The following is a 20,156-nucleotide window of genomic DNA, read 5'->3' as shown; positions in this document are numbered from 1 at the left end:
ATATGGTGCTTTGGAGTCAACAATGTGTTATTTCCCCAAATGGGCTGAGGTTTAAGACCGCTTGTCCTATGATAGACTTAGGGGTACAGTGTTAACCAAAAAGTGGACTTCTATCAGGAGAAACCAGAGTGCTCTGTGCAGCCAACTTCCTTTGGTCTGAGATGGCAAACTACAAAATCAGAGATGGAAAGTACAAGAGCAAGAGACATGCACCCAGCCTTCATTTTCTCTGTCTAAATACAAGAGCTCAAAGCTAGGAGCTTCCATCCTAGTTAAATCTACTCTTCTTCTTACAGGTATACGCACTTCTGCTCTGAGACCAATATGCGCTTGTGCGCTCGCGCTCTCTCTCTCTCTCTCACTGCCATCAAGTTGATGCTGACTCATGTCCTACCCTACAGGACAGGGCCGAACAGCCACTGTGAGTTTGCACACTTTCTCCCTTGGAATGGCTGGTGATTTCAAACTGCTGACCTTGCGGTTAGCTGTCTAACAGGGAACCACGAGGCCACCAGGGCTGCTGACTAAGATACAATGAACTAATCATCTGGCCACTTAAGATAACATCATGATTACAGCAAGGCTGTAATCCAGTGGGTGTTCCCTTATCAGTCTGACTTCCACTAGGTGGCACTCCATATTAATGTAGTTCTGGAGGACTGATGGGAGGCTAGCCAAGGGACTTCAGCAGGTGAGGGTGTCTAACCTTCCCTGACAACATTTTCAAAGTGGCATGTCTTTGGGGGAAATCTAGGCACTGACTGGATCGCAAACTCTAAAGAAAATCAGTCATAATTACAACGGAGAGAAAAAGCAAATGCTGGATGCCGTATTGCTGCACCACCTGCAAATAAAACAACTGCCAACAATAATAACAATAAACTGGGATGCTCAGACACCTTGCCCCCACCCCACCCCCCAAAAAGAAATAAAGAAATAGTAGGACATCAAGACAGAGCATTTAAAATCAGGGAGGGGGGGCTTCGGGGAAGGGGAAAGCCACTCAATTTATTCCAAAGTTCCTATAGCAAGAATTCCAGCCAGAAATGAGAGAGAGAGAGAAGAGAAAGAAAACAAAAAGGGGTAAAGTACACAAAAAAGAAACTGGGAAAAACAGAAAGGCCGAGTGAGCGTGACCGAGAGAAATGAGAGATCAAAAGAAAGAGAAGCCAGTGGCTACCAGAACCTGAAAGGGATCGGGGTGGGGCAGGAACTGGGGATCAGAAGCCATGCGGAAAGGAACCAAGAGCTTCAGGCCATACCTTGGGCAATGCATACTTGGGCAGCTTCATTTGGGCAAACGCATTCCTTCGGTAGGACACGTAGTAGTGTGGCCGTCCTCCTGATGTCAGCTGGGTCACAAACACAACAGTGATGATAAGAGGTACCGTGAGAGTTACATATGACAGTCAAAGCACCGCCTGAATAGTGGCGGGAAGCTGCCAACACACAGCGTGAACAGCCAGCGGGGACAAGCCTACAGAGTTGGCATTCAATTCCAAAACAAGTTCTACAGCGTATATGAGTCGGCCAGATGCCCAAACTGAACCTGAACCCACTGGACACAAGTGCAGTTCTTCAACTGGACTGGTGCTCCGAGGCCACGCCACATGGTCAATGCTTTATTTACCTTTCAAACCCCCATGCAATATCGGGGAAATAGTCCAGGTTGCACAGGGGCAGAAAGAGAGCCTCTCTCTTGGGCACTGAACTGCAGCTTGATATTGTCATGGCAATGACGGTGCAGACAGCGGGGCTGATATCTTGAGAGTCAAGCCAGGGCAGCAGTTCACAGGCCAGCCAGATCTCAAGCTCTCAGAGAAAATGGTGAGCTCCTCGCCCCAACACGGTCCAAGCCATCCAGCTCAGTGACTATCAAGGGGTGGAATGAAGGACGAGGAGAATGTCGCTTCTCAGTGTCACTTGATAGTTTCGTGGTGAGGTTATCAGAGTACTCATGTTCCAGGAAGAAAAGTAAAATGGTGTGTGCGCATATCTGTGTGTGCATGGAGATCTGCGCATGCACATGTGTGCATGCATACACGTGCGTCCCTTTATGCAAGTGTATGCCTGTGTACCTCAGTGGACAAGTGTCCATGTATTTGTACATGTTTAGGCATAGATCATCTGTTGTGAATCAGGTAAAAAGTACATAAGCTGATGTTGAGCCTTTTGAAAACTGGCTTTCTCAAAGCCTAAGATTAAATATTCCAAATCGCAGTGTCCTCTCCAAATAAATAGTTTTAGTGTCTCTGTGGTCATGAACTTGTACCTACCAGCTCCTGAGCATGTTTACCCTTGCCACTTTTCACACGGAAAGCAACCGTTGGCTTTTTAAGTGCATTGTCCAAACTTCTCAGACTGTTTTCCGTGCTCTCTGGAGGTGCGAAGCCTGACTGAATGCATCTCATCATCGGAGTTCTCTTTATCCTAATCACAGGCGGTGCGTGCCAATCCTGGCTGATTGCTCGCCACCTCACCTCTCCCTCCCCCCACCCCACACCCTCCCCCATTCCTGCTCTTTTCTCTAGTTTTCAGGTGGAAAGAAGAGGAGAGGAAGGCCTGATGGACCTACCATTCTCCTGAAAGGAAGAGATTAGTGACACCTGTGCTCAGGTCTGTGTTTGCCTGGCAGCTGCTTCAGGATGCAGATGTGGTGGGGGGGGGTGTCGTGGAGGGAACTTGGAGGCCACATGGAGATAGGCTCAGGACTCCATGCACCACCTGGCTGACCCCGTGCTGAAAAGGTGCTCCGCACACCGCCCAGAGGAGCTCACGAATAGCCCACTGGCACCGAGGCTTCCACGTGTGGCCATGTTCTTTTGTTGAAAAGACAACACTCTTATTTTGCTTCTTTCTTACTCACCCTGCCCCCATCTTTTTCTACACTCTGAAGGGCCAGGAAGTGGGCAGCAGGGACTGCGGAGGGGCAGACACAAAGGGACAGAACTCTCTATGATTCTCCATAGAGGTAGCTCCTTCGCACCTGAACAAACACGTAATCATCCTGGACAATCAGAGAGTCCGGGTCAATGTAGCCCGGGAAGGGTTTGTTTCGGTTGGTCTCTGTGCAGTTCTGCATTCGGCAACTCAGGTATTGGGAATCTGAAAGAAAAAGGAAACGGAGCTCAGCAGTGCCAGAGACACCCCGAGCCTGAGCGTCCGAGTGGACATTGTACAGTTTGCTCGGGGTCCTCGCTTGACCCGCACACCCCCTTTCTCAAACACATCCGGACCGCTATCTCTACTCTGGGCCAAATTAGTATTGTTCTTTTCCTGACTCGCTCTCATCCCCACCACCCTTTCTCCTTACCTCTACCCACTCTTGCTACCTTAGAGCACTTGCTTCTGGTTAATGAAGCTTTACTCCCCTGGGGTGGAGGGTGGGGGGTGACAGTTTCCCCCAAACTGGCAATAGCACTTAAGATTTCAGAGATATGCTTTCTCATTAATAGGTCACCTCCAAATATTGATTTTCCACTGTGGAAGGAAACATAGAAACTCACTCACAATCATCTCTTGCTGGTGGCGCTGTGGCTATTTATAAATAAGACGATTCTGTTGAGATAAATGTTTTCTTCTCCCATGAATTAGAAGGGAAGCAGAGTAGAAAGCCGATCTGGAAGCAACACTTTGCTCTCGTTTTACCCCTGAGGAAATTGAATCGCACCTGAGACTGCACTGCAGATGAACAGGGCACCGGCAACCACAGCTCAGTGCGAGACTGGACCTTTATTCCTGGAACTGACGTGTACTGGGCGGCCTGGCCCTGGTTCTCAACTGGCCTGGCCACTCTGCACCATCACAGTACGTCACTGCCCTCCTACCACGCTTTTTGCCTTTAGAACCGATTCAAAGCCTCTCCCCCTTTCATACTTCCTCCTTCGCGCCCCTCACTCCCAAACTCATCTCCTCTTCTCTCCTGTGTTTCTTCTCATCAGGCTTAGTTTATGCTCGAGAAATCTGCCCACCATTTCGATCACTTTAGAGCGTTTTCATTTGGGATCCCCTCCACTTCCAATACTGCCTCCTCCGGCCTCTCACCCAAGGATGACAGAGACCGTTTTATTTGTGTTCGCTGTGTTAATAAGCCCGGTTCTCAATGCAGTTCCTGTCACATGCCACAGAGTAGACTATGGAAAAATACATCTTAGAATATCCTATTTCTGGTGAAATAGATCTCTTTGAAGAAGCAAGAGTTTAATCTTGTTATTGTTGCTTAATGAATTGGTGGATTTGATTTGAGATCATTGGCAGAAATCCACTCTTCCACTTAAAAAAAAATCAGGAGACAATTTTTACTTAGAACAAAGTACAACAATGGAGGTAAGCAACAATTCACCCGAATTCATTAATGCCATCCCTTAAAGGAAATTGGGAAACTCAGAAACACCTTCATTGTGCTACTTCGGTATAAGTGAATTTGACAAGGATCGACACTAGGGGGCGGCATGCACACTGGCTCTATCTTAGCAATGAAAAACCAAAAACTGATGTAGCTGCCAACCAGCTCTCAGGAGACTGGTGGAAGAGCGCTTGGCCCATAATCTTCCTTCCTCCTGCACCCTCTGTGGGGATGCGGACAGCTTGTGAATTCTTTAACTCATCTAGTCATGATGAAGCCACCTCCCAATGCTAACCTTAAGTCGTCTACTTACCATTCCATCCTCCATCTCCTTTCTTAAACATCCCTGTACTTCCCCTAGGGCGCACCTCAAGAGCTTTCTCCTCAAAGGCAATTTCTGAGCTATGAGCTATCATAGACATAGGTGGGAGCCCACTTTCCCAAATGTAACATGTGGGGAGAAACCAGTTCCATGAAAAGGAGGGGAACATCAGTGTGTCCAGATGGCTGTATGAATGGGGCAACACACACAGGCTCCACACCTGCTGGTTGTACACTCTGGAGGGCACTTTTACTGTTTTCAAGTTGACTTTGGTGTTTAGAAAGGTGGTTTGGGGTCATAGACATACTATGATTTTTCTAACTATGAAGCCCAAGATATAATTTAAATGATGTCACTAATTGGTCACTTGGCTCTAGAGAAATCGCTTCATTGTCCTGTGTCTTATTTCCCTCATCCTTCAGAGAGAGATATCAAATCTGTCTTTTTTTAATAAATCATTTTATTGGGGGCTCTTACAGCTCTTATAACAATCCATACATCAATTGTATCAAGCACATTTATACATAAATTGCCATCATTTCCCAAACATTTTCTTTCTACTTGAGCACCTGGTATCAGCTCCTCTTTTTACCCCTCCCTCTGGAATATCATTTCTTAAGTCACACTCTGTTGAAACGATACACATGCTGTTTTGAAACCTTAAAGACCTTGTATAAATGTTAGCTGTTATTCCACTAATAATATTCCTGTTGCCTTTATGGCTACCTTTCACAGGCCACAATTGGTGTCCTTAAAAAGCTGGTAGAAGTGGCGTATTCCCATTATACTTCCATAGCAGTGCTGTGGATAGCCTTCCCAATATTTACACTCTTCCTTGCTTCTTTGCTACAAGAGCCAACTGAAGGTTTATTTACTCATCTTTCTTCCATATGACTCATCCATTGCCATGTGCAGAGATCAATCCTATTGGGTTTAAGACTTCTCAAGGTCTCTCTCCTCTTATCATTGCTTGCTGTAGGGCAGCGGTTCTCAACCTGTGGGTCGAGACCCCTTTGGGGGATGAACGACCCTTTAACAGGGGTCACCCGATTCATAACAGTAGCAAAATCACAGTGATGAAGTAGCAACGAACATAATTTTATGTTTGGGAGGCCACCACCACATGAGGGACTGCATTAAAGGGTCATGGCATTAGGAAGGTTGAGAACTACTGGCTTAGGGTGGTATCAACTAAACCTGATAGTTTAGTTGATAGAATTCGTATGATAGACATCGACTTGTTCCCCGATGACATCATGGAGCTACTGATTATATTGAGTCAAGAGCTGTCCTACCTCTGTGCTGCTATTTCTATGAGATAATGAACAAAAACAAATATCAAACCAAATTAAGTCAAAGGTTCTTGATTAGGTCGTTGTGAGCTTCAAATCACATACAAAATTTCCAATTAAAATTTCTAGGTCTGACACTTAATGAGGACTTCCTGACGGATACACAATGCTTCACTCCTACTAAAGCCTTTCCTTGGTAATACCATCGAGCACTTTCTTTCCTGAGATGTCAGCCTCTTCTTAAAGGACCCTCCAACAGGCAGAAGAAGGAACGTGTAAATCTACACTTTTCACGTTTGTAATTCATCTATGTTAAAAATACAAAGTTGAAGAAATTATGAAGGAAATAAAAGAAAGGAAACTAATCTTTACTAGGTATCTACGTACCAGTTAGCCAAGGGTATATTTACTTTTATTTATTCTCCTCAATACTATGCATGATAATCTATCAATGGACAGTAAAATACAATCTTATTTATTCTCCTCAATACTATGCATGATAATCTATCAATGGACAGTAAAATACAATCCACTATCTGATTTTACAGATGGTGAGAATACAGCTCATAAAAAACAAACAAACAAAAACGGTTAAAGGAGGCAATGTGAAAGCCAGACGTCCTGGGTGCAAACCCCTGGTCCAGAACTTCCAGGTAGGTGAGGGGGGCGAATCCTGCAGGGGACTGCTTTCAACTGTCCCCAAACCCTCTGCTTGTTCCACCCTCTTCCACTCCGCCCCAAGTCCCAAAATTGAACTGCGCGTTAAACCAGCCTTCCGACGGAGGATGGCAACATGTATAACTGGGTCATACAAACAACAACAACAAACCACAGGAAGATTCCATTCTTTGCTCAGAGTAGCCCAAAGCCAAAGGTGCCAGCTGCAGGGGAAACGATCACTTCTGCAGGGCCTGCCCCTGAGCACTCAGCTGGTTCCCTTGCTCTTCCTGATGGAAACAGAGGGGATTGGCTGCACTGCGTAATGAGAGACCAATCACGCTTATTCCCCTCGGGGCTTGCTGTAATCACATTAAGTTATGATGAACTCTTTCCATATTCAATTTTGGTGACGGCTTGATGCGATTCCATAGGAAGTGTCTTGTAATTTGGCATTAATTAACGTCAATTAATGTATGCAACTGCTAGGCTTTAGAATTAATTTCATTACTTTTCCTACACAGATGTTTTCCTTGCCATAGGTAATTAGGACGCTGCGCTTCTGTTTTCAAGCATTCTCACGCTCGGCAACAGCTGCTCATTGGAAAAACACAATCGCATCCCCTACCATCAGTGCTGATCAAAAGAAGGGAAGCTGCCGTCCAAGGCCAGGCATGGGGCTGGGGAACAGGGTACAAATGGCAGTTCGAGGCCTGCAACTTGGTAAACTCAAGGATAGCACTCCACCTCTCGAATTTCTCTGCTGTCTGAAACAGCGTTAAACAGCGGTCGGTCTCACCGGGGTTCTAGAGAGAGATGACCTTAATCTCAAACTGTGGTTACGCCTAGTGGCTGGCTGGGATAGACACAGTCAACTGTGGCTGTGGGGGCTACATAATTGCCACTCTCCTTTCGATGGAGGATTTTGTGCGCTTCAAGTTGTTGTGTTATTTGATTTTATTCATATGATTTTCCTTATATGAAATCCAGGATAGGTAAACCTATAGCCATAGTAACTACATGAACCTTAGGGTTATAGCAGGGGAGGTGGGAGGGGTGGGGGGTGGAAGCTAACAGTAATGGGTACAAAGATGGAGAAAATGTTCTTAAATGGATTGTGGTGATGATTGCACAACTCTTCTTAACATTTAAACCAGTGAATGTAAAAAATTATAGAATTTCATCAATAATGTAAATAAATTCATAAATAAAATAAGATCGTTTCCTTAAAGATCTCACAGGTCTTTACTACACTTTGCCCGCTGATTCTGGTCCCGGTTCACGGCTGACACCCTATGTCCACGGTTTCCCTGAACAGCCATATATTTTCTTGATCCCCTGTGCACATTTTTCCTGGACTTTCCTCAGTGGAGTCTTTCCTGCGGCCCCCTGGGGCCTCCATCTTCAAAGCACGTGCCCAGAGATAATGCCTGCAGGAGCCTCAGGAGTGGGGAAGGGAGGGCAGACTGCCCAGGATGATGCCATCAAAGAGGGCGGGGGCGCCAGGAGGGCTGTATGACTTTTGTGCTAAGCTGCGGCAGCAATTTACTACTCTTAGTCGACATGTCTCTCTAGTTAGAACAACGAAAGCATTCCCCTTAAGCATAGGTTACATGTATCAATAAACCTACAGGGTTAAGGCTCTCGGTTAATTTGCTTTGGGACTTTTCTAAAGTGCTCCCATCGGAGCAGTTGCGATTACCCAATGACAGGGATGCTTCCAATCACGTGGTCTGGCCTCTACGTGCTACCAGCACCTGCTGCCTTCTTGCTGCCGAAGGTGATTTTTATAATCACGGGTTTTGTCCCTCTTTTCTAGGGCGTTAGCTCCAGGGCTGTGTTCATTAGTACTCGTGAACCCCTACCAGGTACTCTCCTGGGAATGAAGGGGCGAGGAACGAAAAGGGAGGAAAGGCTGAAAGGCTTCGGCATCAATTTACAAAAGGATTTTGCTATGGGGATTCATGCAAGCCCAGGAATATTACACTTAAAACATTTAAAAGATCACCCTATTGTTCGAGGATGATGATCGATACTACAGAGTGCTAAGGATTTCACGTGATCTGTGATAGGAGAAGGTCCGTGGGGGGAGGTGGCAGGGGTCACAATGGGTCACCATACTGGGTGACACTAGCCCTAGTGACATCACTGAGCAAAAGCACCCTCCCAAACAACCTTAGACCGGAGGCAGGTACTGGGCCAAATATGTCACATGCTTTTTCTCTTTGGAGCCTATAAAAGTTGCCAGGTGAGTGATTCCTCTGGAAGTATAAACTGAGCTTCTCTAAGAGAAGGGTGTGGATTTGTACGCTGGCAGATGATAGAGCCCCCAATCTACCACAAGTCTCTGCAGCTCTGGCTAGTCATTCCATTATTCCACAAGCACCCATTTTACACCAGGTACTTTACTACACCGAAAATTGTACAAGTTTGATTTTAAACAGTACCATAAACAACGGAGGCTCACATAAACATTTTAAAATACTTTCCCATCCCTCATCAATCTTCTGCTTTACTGCAGTCATTTGAAAGCCCATTTGTATATAATATGCTTTCTGTTCCATTACTCTAGTTACATCTATAGGTCCTTCCTGTCAAATGTCCCCAATCACCCATCCATTCATTCATCTCTCCATCTCCTCTCCCCCAGAGACACACACACCAGTACCCATTTCCATTCATAAACCCAAATTTTTTATAAGAATTCTAGAAACCTCTGTGAATTAGACATTGAGTTCTTCAAAACTAAGGCTCTGGCACCTGGCCCCTTCTGCCATAAAGAAATCGCAACTTTTCTGTGAAAATTATAAACCTAGACCACAGCGGTCTCCTTTAACATTGTTGCACTTGGAACTTGATGTTTATCTTGTACATTCTCTCACTTTTCAGTGTAACTGGGGAAATGTCTTCTATATTTTACTTTGGTCATTTGGGAGACCAGGATGACAACCAGGGAGATAACAATTTTTGTTTTCTAAGAAACATAGGAGATAGGAGAGAGAATGTGAGCTTATAGTAATTTAATAGAACTACGAGGAAAAAATGGCTACCAATTACAACCCAGCGTGGTGACTGTTTCCCAGCTGTGTGGGTATCATGGGACCAGAGATGAGGAGCTTCCACCTCGTCCTTTGTACCCTGTATGGTCAGGGACTTCAAAATGTTCTGCTGTGATCACTCTGCAGCACGGAATTGTGGAGCCATTAACCTGCCCCTCCTATTCCACAGAACCCTGGAGAAGAAATGGATCCCTTCGTCTGGTAAAGGGAATATTTGCCGGGAAGAGTTGGCCAGGAACACCCAGGGGAGACTTCATGGGAGGGCTGAGAAAAGCCAGGAAAGCTGAGTGGGGGCTATTGCTACGGTGGCATCATGACTCCAGAAAAATAATAGGTACTTGGGGCAAGAGCAGAGAGGCACGAGAGAAGGCCATCCCCTCGTGGTGGAGGATGCCAGGATGGGAGGGGTGTGTGGATACACTGTTTGCCTTCTAGGGAAGCCTTAAGAGGCAGTCAATATGGGTAAAAATGGCACCAATTTATCCATAGGTCCTACCTAGTCACGAAAACTGAGCATGCTTGCTCACAGACCTTCCTTAATAAAGTCCAGGGAAGGAAAGGGGTGGAGAGAGGGGAAGGAGAAGGAAGAAGGGGAGCTAAGGAGCTGGAGGATTTAAAGGGACAGAGTGTGAAGGAAAGAAGGAGGGGCAGCAAGGAGGAAAGAAGCAGGAAGGAACGCAGAGCATAAGGGAGGAAGAGAGCAATGGAGGGAGGGTGGGAGAGAGTTAGCCTCTGGGAAAGAAAATCTAACCATTGACTCTCCAAAGTGGTGGTGTTGCTTTTTGTCCATTCAAAACCACCTTCCAAATCACTGCCATCAAGTTGATTCTGACTCCTAATGGACCCCACGGGACAGGAGGGTACAGCCCTTGCGGGTGTCTGAGACGGTACCTGTTCATGGGAGTAGAAAGTTCCTGCTTTCGCCTGTGGAGCAGCAGGTGGTTTGGAACTGCATACTTTGCAGTTAGCAACCCCAATGTGTAACCCCTACATCCCCAGGGCTCCTTCTGGGGTGGGGGTATTATTTCTTTATATATGTATATATGTCATCTAATTGATTCTAGGAGGACAGAGTGATGCCTGGAACTGTTGCTCGATCAAATAAACCGATGTCCATTTAATACGTCTTTTGATCAATCTTCAGACTGAGTATCCTACTTGGAACTTGGTAGAGGTTTGGCAAAGATCAACAAGGGCCAGCCCCTGACGTGCAGAGTGAGACAACCAAAGGCAGCGAGCACATTGGCTGCCTCCTCCCAGAATCCAGCCACACTAACCCTCCTGCTCCGCCTCAGCCACGGCAAGCAGGGATCGCGCTCTAAACCCCTCATCCACACTGTTCCATCAGGCTGAGATGCTCTTCCATCAGGCTGATGTGCAGCTCTCTCCGGAATCCCCAGGAGGTCTCCACGCCCTCTCAGATGCCCCTGGTTCCAGCATTCCATTCACCCACCCCCATTGCACTCTGTTCCCGCCTCAGCCCTTTCCCTCCCTTTGTTCATTGCTGACTGGCATCATCAACCTTTCTTCTGGCCAACCCCCTCCCCAGCAGGTCAACTGTGTGAGAGCAGGGACTTGTGGCATCCCCTGCCATTCCTCCTATTTAGAAGAACACCAGGAATAACCGAGATGACCAACGATAACTAATGAATGAATGAGTCATAAGTCTCAAGTGAACCAGACCTGGTTTCAGAAACTTGTTAGGAAACATGAAGGATTTTATTCCAATCTGCCTAAGCTTCCTTTTCCTCAGACTTTAGGATGAAGAAGATAATAATGCCTCCCTCCAGAAATTATGATATGGAGTATTGAGCATAACCGTGCTAAGCAATATATATAGTAAGATCATGATGCATATGATGTTATTATTGTACTATAGTATTATTGTTGCGTGAGAGCCTACAAGAAAAAGAAAGGAAGTTTATGAGCAAGATTTTACTGATGCCACCTTATTTTTTAAATAGGAGTTAGATGCATGAGGAAATATCCAATCGCATAGCAATAGCCACAGGTATGTCTTACAGGGGCAGGTAATACATTAACACATCAAAATCTTAAGGACACAATAGAAACCAAGACTGCTGGGGATGACAAGTTGGTTTATGGTGTGTGTGTGTGTGTGTACACATGCACGCATGCACCTCTGTTCTCTCATCCTAGGCATGGGAGATAGGGCACAGATTTCCTTGGACATGGGTAGACCACAGAGGGAGTAACACTTAATGGCTACAAAGAACCAATGTGAACGCTGCCCAGCTGAGCCCACTGCTGCACTGTCTCTATCAGGTTCTTCACGATGTGTGGGGAGGCCCGTGTTGTCTTGTTTCACGCTGTTCTGGTTGGTTTTCAGGGCTGTCTTTCGGTTACTGAATCAGAGAGGTTGAGTGAAAATCACTAGTAGTTGAAGTGAATCATGTTTTGCAACATGAGAAACGGCTCAGAATGACATTGCTAGGAGAGAAAAGTATCGTGCCTGGTGCTGTGGTACTGTGTCGATTTTGGTGTTGATCTGGGGAGAGTTAGAGTGAAGACTGAATTTGTGACAGGTGTTTAAAAGTGGTGGTGGAGCTATCAGATTATGAAGTGAGCCAGAAATGCCCTGGTGGTACAGTAGGTTACACATTGGGTAACTACCTGTAAGGTTAGGGGTTCTAATCTACTAGCTACTCCTTGAGAGCCAGAAGCAGCTGGTTGCTTTGAGTGAGTAACGATTTTTAGCCTTGGAATACCTATGTGACACTTCTACTCTGTCCTTAAGGGTTAATCTGAGTTGCAATCCATTTGATGGCTGCAGTTTGGATTTTGGAACCTTTTCCTAGACTCTGTCCTAGTTGCTACTATAATACGATTGGATGAAGGAGCAGGAGGATTAGTGCTCAGAAATTCAGCATCTAATAATTGTGATCCTTGTGCTAGTGCTGGGATTTGGGTGACACGTTTATTTTATTTTTTAAGATATGTATATGTATGTGTGTGTGTGTGTATATATATGATATATATATATATCAATGTGATCATCTTTTCTAAAACAGTTAAGAGATTTGGTACCTTTTATGAGCCCACTAAAAGAGGACCTAGTCAAAGCCAATCAATAGGCTCAATCTGACTGACGAAAAAGAGCCACCCATCAGTGTATGCAATTGGACTGCAAGTAAATGAGCCGCCCTGGAAAATCAAGATGTGCCATATTTCTTTCCCATCAGGTGGATTCTCTGTGAAAGCTCGCTGATAAGGGCATAGGCGGGTGAGGGCTTGCCAACATGGGCATTCCCATGTGGAGGGGATCTACAACCATGTCAGAAGGCCGTGCGCCAGTGTTGGTTACCCTTTTAAGCATTATGCACTCTCTTATCAAGGGACTCCGCTTCCTCATTCCTCTCTCCACAGGGCTCATGTGTGTCTCAGTCCTTCACTGCCTTTGCTTCCCAGCACTGCTACAACAGAAGCATCACGAGTGGGGGCTTCATGAACACACATTTCTTTTCTCCAGGATTACGAGGCTGGGACTCAGGTGTCAGGGTGCCAGCTGGAGAAGGCAGCTCAGTCATCACATCCGTCGGTGGGCGCCCAGTGACGCCGATGTGACAGAGTAGACACATCTACCAGAAACAGACTGTCCGGTCTCTTCTGCTATGGAGCCCCCGTGGGTCCACACAGGCACCTTACTTTGTACACTGAGAGGGTCTCACTGACATAGCTCAGAAAATGGCATTACCAAATGGGATAGCATTCACGTGTATAGGGCTTAGAATTATAGAACCTCTTTTATCGGCGGACACAATTTGGCCCATACCGCTAGACAAACCATCATCATAAATGTGTTTGTATAGTTATCAGTGTTGTTTGATTTTTTAAAAAATAGCCAATCATGTATACACCTGTTAATAGGAGAGCGAGTAGCTAAAGGGCACTTGGATGGTCAATGGATTCCATGATGTAATTAGCTAAGAAGTGGCTACTTTTTGGGCGGCTGCTTTGGGGAGATCTTTAACTTGCTCTGTCTTCCCAGCTCATGGTTCGCAGAGCACTTTACAGCATGACCGTTTGTTTGTGTCTGGATATGCTTGTATAGATGAACTTATCCGACTCTATAAGCTTAAACAACTCCTGGAAGATTACACTAGCAATATCTTTTTTTAAAATATCTCTCAAGAATAAAATGAAGATCAGGAAGGGATGTCTTATGTCTCACTTCACCCACTTGGTTCAGCTTAACTCTTCTTCTTGTCATTACTTTTGTTAGTACAAAAGGACTCTATGCTCATAATAAAAATTCAAATATCTTATGTGGCTAAAATGTTAAGGCTTCATAGGAATGGATGGCGCTAGCACATCTCTAGAGTGTTTCAGCAGGGCTAGCTCTATCCAGGCACTGGTATTATGGACTTTTTTATTATGCAAAATAGATGGCAGGGATGGGGAGCAAACAGAATAAAACTAAAAGGTGGCTTTCAGATGGCACCAAAATCCAGAATTAGTGGGGTGAGGAGTTAAATAAAGTTGTGGTGATGCGTTTTTGTTTTCTTTTTCCACCTTGTAAAATGCTAGCATGAAGTCCATTTCCTAGTCTTGGGCAGTCATTTTCACAGTTGGTTAGAGAACCAAGGTTGCATTTCACCAACGAAGGATACTGGTCCTTGGAAAGTTGCTGCAAGGTTACTGACTCGTGTAAATTGTTCCCTGTGCCTTGTCCATGTGGGCATGGATCGTCGCAAGTACAGAAACACTCAGGTTGCCAGCTAGGACATCCATTTCACCAGGAAATGGGACAACTAATAATGGCCAAGTTGGCACTGCCAGTTTTCCTATGATACATGCTTAGAGATGAGCATAAATATGGGACTATGCATCCATGTGCAACTGCCAAGCTAATACGAGTCATGGGTGCTTACATCCTCCAAAATTCCATTCACACAGTATCTTATTCCCAGATCCTTGAGCTCACGCATTAGCACTAAAGAGCTCACAGCGTACACACACTCTTGCGTTTATTTAATTAACTCACTTTAAATGGCTCGGGCTTTGAGCTGTGATTTAGACAGACAAACAAGAGTCAATAAGATCCAGCTTTTCAAAAAATTTTAGTCCACGTTTGTTCCACGTTTTCTCGCAATATCCATTCTACAGACACACATACACTTAAACATACCTATTTTAGTTAAAGCAATGACATGTAGGTTTCCTTTTATTTTAATCTGCAGCTTAAGTGGATTGTGTACATATATGACACACACAGAGAAACAGCAGGCAAACCATCACATCTTTGATTCATGCATGAGGAGACCAGCAATTTGCCCTCAGTTCGAATGCAGGGGCCAATAACAAGTGTCGCATCCAGTAAATATGCTCAAGAATTTCCAATAACGTGTCCTCTGAGTGACTATAATCGAGGCTGCTCTCTTCAGCTCACCTCCCAATGTCGAGAAGAAGCACAAGAAAGAATCACATCCTGGTCACAGTTGTAAACCAGGGGACACCCACATTTCAGCACACAGGTGTCCAGAATGCCGGGGCCAGTCGCTGGTCCTCACAGAACAAAAGCTTTCCAGAGCTCAACTTCCCCCAGGCATGGGGACTTCAAGTGCGACACACATCGATCAGACAATTTATCTAGGTGCATGTGGGATAAGACCAAAACTGCATTTTGAAGAACACATTCAGGTAAACACTCGCAGCTCGCCGCCTGGGGATGAGCCAACCACCAAAGTCAGAGACTTATTTTCTGTGTCTAAGGCCTCCGTGTCTTAGCTGCAACATTCCTGCACACCTTCAACTCAGGGAAAAATCCCTCGTTCAAAGCTAAAAATCTCATTTTCACAGGTATCTTGTCAGGTATATGAGCTAGAATATGAACAATGAGTTCCAGATATTTAAATGTCCTTATGAACAAGGAAGAAAGGCTGGAGAAACAAGAAGAGGATATAGGAATCAGGGGAAAATGAGAGGTGTGTGTGTGTGTGTGTGTGTGTGTACACCATAGTCTTGGAATTCATGGAACAACTGGTGTGTGTGTGTGTGTGAACACCATAGTCTTGGAATTCATGGAACAACTGGCCAGGCTAGAGGGAGAGAGAGAGAGAGAGGTTGATTGATTATGATACTGAGACAATCCCATTTTTTTAAAACATGGGTCAAGCATTATGCTCAGATTCTTTATTTCAATTGGTAGGTGCTGTGTTTGTCTGGTTTGTTTTGACAGGGTAACATCTCAAATGAAATCCCTTTATTGAATTTTCACCCTTGGATAGTTTCTGTAGATGCTGCTTTTGCAGAAAGTAAAATAAAACAAATAAAATGAGAACAGATATATATCATGCCCGGGAAAGCTGAAACCTGAACCGGAGGTAACAGTTTGGTGTTATCAACCTCCAGATCTTCAGGGATCACAGAACGATGCTGGTGTAAGAACAGGTGCATACTGGGGTGACTGATGGCCTTAGGGGTTTCAGGACCTGGGGATATATGCATCTGATGTCACAAGCCAGTACATACCATTATCCCCTAAAACCCAAAGATGGATAATGGATCCAATCTAGGATGCTGCCATTTATCCCCAGAGGTTTCTAAACAAGAAGTTTAGTCATGGGAGACGGACGCTCCAGCTCTGATTAGTTTTCCCTTGCTATCAAAGCTCGTTGCAGTGGTCAGCAGCTTTTCCAGGACCGCAGTCTCAGCTCCTGTTGAAGCAGAATCCCCATTTTAACATTGTTGGGTGGGTTATACACCCATCAAAGCGAGGCGTATTAAATGCACATCACAGCTTGAGGTCACTGCTCTGGAATGTCCGGGTCACCTGATAAGTGAGGTTAGGTAGCCAGTTGGTGACTGATGGTGGGTCAAATATGGATATATCTTCATTCACTCAGTAAATAGGTATTAAGTGCTACCTGCACATGGAAAAGGGGACTTGTGCTAGAGATATATGAAGTTATACAAAGTTAGGACCAGGTTAGGCATGGTCCCTATTCTCAGGGAATGTACAGGCTGCTCTGGAGGGAAGGTTACAGCCAAATACTTATGCAAATTGACTGTATAATTCTAAACGGAATGGAGTCCAAGAAAGTTCCAAAAGAGCAGCGTTCAAGGAGAACCAACGAAACCAAACAAATTTGAATTAGGAGTTGTTGTTTTTCCTTTTCTTTTTTTCAGAAAGGGCTTCCCTAAGAGACTGAAGCTTAACCTGAGGTCTGAGGCAACTACAGTGATTAATTACACTAATTTGGCCAGGGGAGTGGAGAGTAGAGGATATTTCAGGCAGAGAAAACAGCAGGCATCCGAGTCTTACAGAAAGGCATAGAACTCTAAGCTCCAAAAGTTGAAAGGCAGCCCACTGGTCTGCCAGCAAGGAGTAAGAAGAGATCATGAGATTAGGCTAAGGAAATGGGTAGGCACCAAATGACCTGGAGGGAGGTATAGGGCAAGGTGAGACTGTTGCCCTTCACGATCAAAACAGTAGAAAGTAAACCTGTTTTAAACACATGACAAGATTAATTTTGCCAGAGGAACAGACTATTCTATGGGCATCCAAGATGCAGGGTGGGGGAGGGTAACTGCCAGAGAGAGCCCACTGAGGAGGGGAGAGAAAGGCAGTGGACCTAGCAGCTTTTGCTGGGTCGGCCAAGTGGGGCAGCCATGCCTGCGATTACAGAGGAAGAAGGCGGCGATGGCCAACCTGAACTCTGATCTGTCTGTCACCGACTCTCCCAAAGAATGTAGTCAATCCCCAAAAGTTGATCAGATGTAGATTTGAATTCTGGATCTAAGACTTACTTTCCTCTCTACTATGCATTTGAATCACAATCTCCATGAAGACCACCCTTTCATGGTGGCCCACCCAAAGGTGTCAAGAACTACAGAAGACCAAGAGTCAAATGCATGACTCAACTAACTTTCCCCCCCCTGCCACTTTCAGTGGAAGACACACAAAAAGATTTCCATTTCCTCCTGTTTTTTTTTTTTTTTTGCTTTTTTAACCCCTGCCTTCAGAGTGAATCCTCAACTAGAAGAGGGAGGCCGTGCCTGCATGGTATCTGATCATGTAAGGGGAACGAAAACCAAACAGAAACAAAACCCCAGCCATATGAACAACTACAAAACAATGCTTTAAGAACCAGGGATTTGAGGAGTCTCTCTTTATCTGGAATAAGAATACCATACCTTAATTGCAGGAGAGGGCTGGGCTAAGGAATGTCATCATTATCAAAACACACCTGGTCAAGGTTGACTCTTTGCAACACTAATGTTTTATCAAGTCTCTGGAAAGGCTGAACTGCTGAACACTGAAACAGCCTTCCTCCAACTCAGCAGCTCATTTGGGGACAGGCACCCTGGGCGACGAAAGGGGTCACTGCTCTGTGTATGCCGAGCTCCACTGAAGACTGAACCGGTAACCCAACTGACAATGATGGAGCCCAAGGATGGTGAGGATTCACTTTGGATGTGCTTTGTTGACATGACATACTGCTGCCATCCTTAAGTTGCCCCACACCCACGCTCACTGAGGACTGGATTGGGAGGCCTCAGATGACGATGAAATCCAGGCACAGTGGAGTTACTTACGGCCGTCCACTGTTCTGGCCTCAAGATGCACCAGGTCTGGTTCCTTGTTCGACCCCATCACCGACCTAAACAAAAGAAAAATGAAAAACCATGAGAAGGAATGTGAACATGAACGTCTCTCTCACATGCATGAAAGAAAAGGAGCTGCGCCCATGGCCCTCTAATGGCCATAGGAGCCAAAGATCACTAAACCTGGAAGATATCAACTGTGTTTATCTATACGGTTTGACAGTAAAAGTTATACTTCACATAAAAATGACAGCCTTGTCATTTTCATGATGTTGACTAGGCGCACGTGGGCAAGAATTCTGTGTGCAGTTAGCTCCAGCTTGCACATAAGTTTGACCCATTCCTTGTGTGCTTTCCTGGAACAACCCCAGACAATGTAATTACCTTTCAAGACTCGTCATGAAGATGCCAAGCTTGTTGCAGTGGCTGGACACTGGAGCAGTTATTTACCTAGCAGATTGATCTCATTAACTCTTCATTAGAAATGTGCACAACTACCCACAACAAACCCATATGAAGCCATGTGATACAAGCGGTACATCACTAACTGTAGTACATGGTCACCATTCCCTGTTTCAGCAAACCACAGAGGGAAAACTGTAGGTATGTCTCCCTTCATGATATGTGCCTTACATATATGTAAATAAAGCTCTATTGAAATGCCTTGGACACACATATTATTTAGTGTCATCTTGCAGTGAGACAGAATAAATAGAAAATAATTATTCTGTTACATATATATCAGGGGCAATCATCTTCTATCTTCAGCATTTTCATACAGGAAGATTAATTAAACTTGGAACAATCTGTACTTTTTTTTTCTTCCGCCAGGATTTTACACAGCTCTCACTTAATTGAATTCATTTCCATAAGAAAAATAATCATTCATTGTGCCTCCAGACTTGTCCCTTTGCCTGACCTCAAACCATCCAACACAGACATCAAACCCATGGTGGAATATATAGATGTTGAAACTATTCGTCACCTTCAGGACGTAGTGTGGTACCCAAGATCTTACATTGGCAGGCACCATCTAGCTTTTCCTGTTACTGCCACACAGCCTATGTCTCAGCTACACTGAAAAACTGTCCCTTCCTCAAAAGTGCCAGTGGTCTCTCATCTCTCTCTCTCTTTTTTAATCATTTTATTGGGGGCTCACACAACTCATCAAAATCCATACACACACCAATTGTATAAAGCACATTTATACATTTGTTACCTTCATCATTCTCAAAACATTTGCTTTCCACCTAAGCCCCTGGCATCATCTCCGCATTTTTCCCCTCCCTACCGGCTGCCCCCTCCCTCATGAACCCTTGAATATTTATAAATTACTATTTTGTCATATCTTACACTGTCTGAAATATCCCTTCACCCACTTTTCTGTTGTCTGTTCCCCAGGGAGGAGGTTATATGTAGACCCTTATACTCGGTTCCCCCTCTCTACCCCACCTTCCCTCCACCCTTCCAGTTTTGCCACTCTCACCACTGGTCCTGAAGGGATCATCCATCCTGGATTCCCTGTGTTTCCAGTTCCTATCTGTACCAGTGTCCATCCTCTGGACTAACCAGATTTGTAAGGTAGAATTGGGATCCTTATAGTGGGAGGGGGAGAGCATTTAAGAACTACAGGAAAGTTGTATGTTTCATTGTTGCTACACTGCCCCGACTAGCTCGTCTCCTCCCCCAAACCCTTCTGTAAGGGGATGTCCAGTTGCCTATAGATGGGCTTTGGGTCCCCACTTCACACTCACCCTCATTCACAATGATATGATTTTTTGTTCTTTGATGCCTGATACCTGATCCCTTTGACACCTCATGATCTCACAGGCTGGTGTGCTTCTTCTATGTGGGTTTTTTTGCTTCTGAGCTAGATGGCCGCTTGTTTACCTTCAAGCCTTTAGGACCCCAGA

At 45.1% G+C, this 20,156-nt stretch overlaps 1 protein-coding gene across 1 annotated transcript in view; it reads right to left on the bottom strand.

The window, feature by feature from the left end:
• The window catches only part of SORCS1 (sortilin related VPS10 domain containing receptor 1), a gene marked incomplete at its 5' end in the record, with an annotated part of 617,874 nt that overhangs the window by 149,356 nt on the left and 448,362 nt on the right, over positions 1 to 20,156 (bottom strand). The window contains 3 exons of the mRNA XM_045291424.1: positions 1,263 to 1,352; positions 2,987 to 3,105; positions 18,235 to 18,299. Of these exons, the coding sequence (XP_045147359.1) occupies positions 1,263 to 1,352; positions 2,987 to 3,105; positions 18,235 to 18,299 (274 nt within the window). The remainder of the gene's footprint in view (positions 1 to 1,262; positions 1,353 to 2,986; positions 3,106 to 18,234; positions 18,300 to 20,156) is intronic.

This window comes from Echinops telfairi, unplaced genomic scaffold, assembly GCF_000313985.2.
Source record: "Echinops telfairi isolate 266 unplaced genomic scaffold, ASM31398v2 ScPeMD7_70;HRSCAF=299, whole genome shotgun sequence".
Lineage (NCBI taxonomy): Eukaryota > Metazoa > Chordata > Mammalia > Afrosoricida > Tenrecidae > Echinops > Echinops telfairi.
The sequence above is the reverse complement of the archived record's forward strand: the minus strand, read 5'-3'. Positions and strand labels throughout refer to the sequence as shown.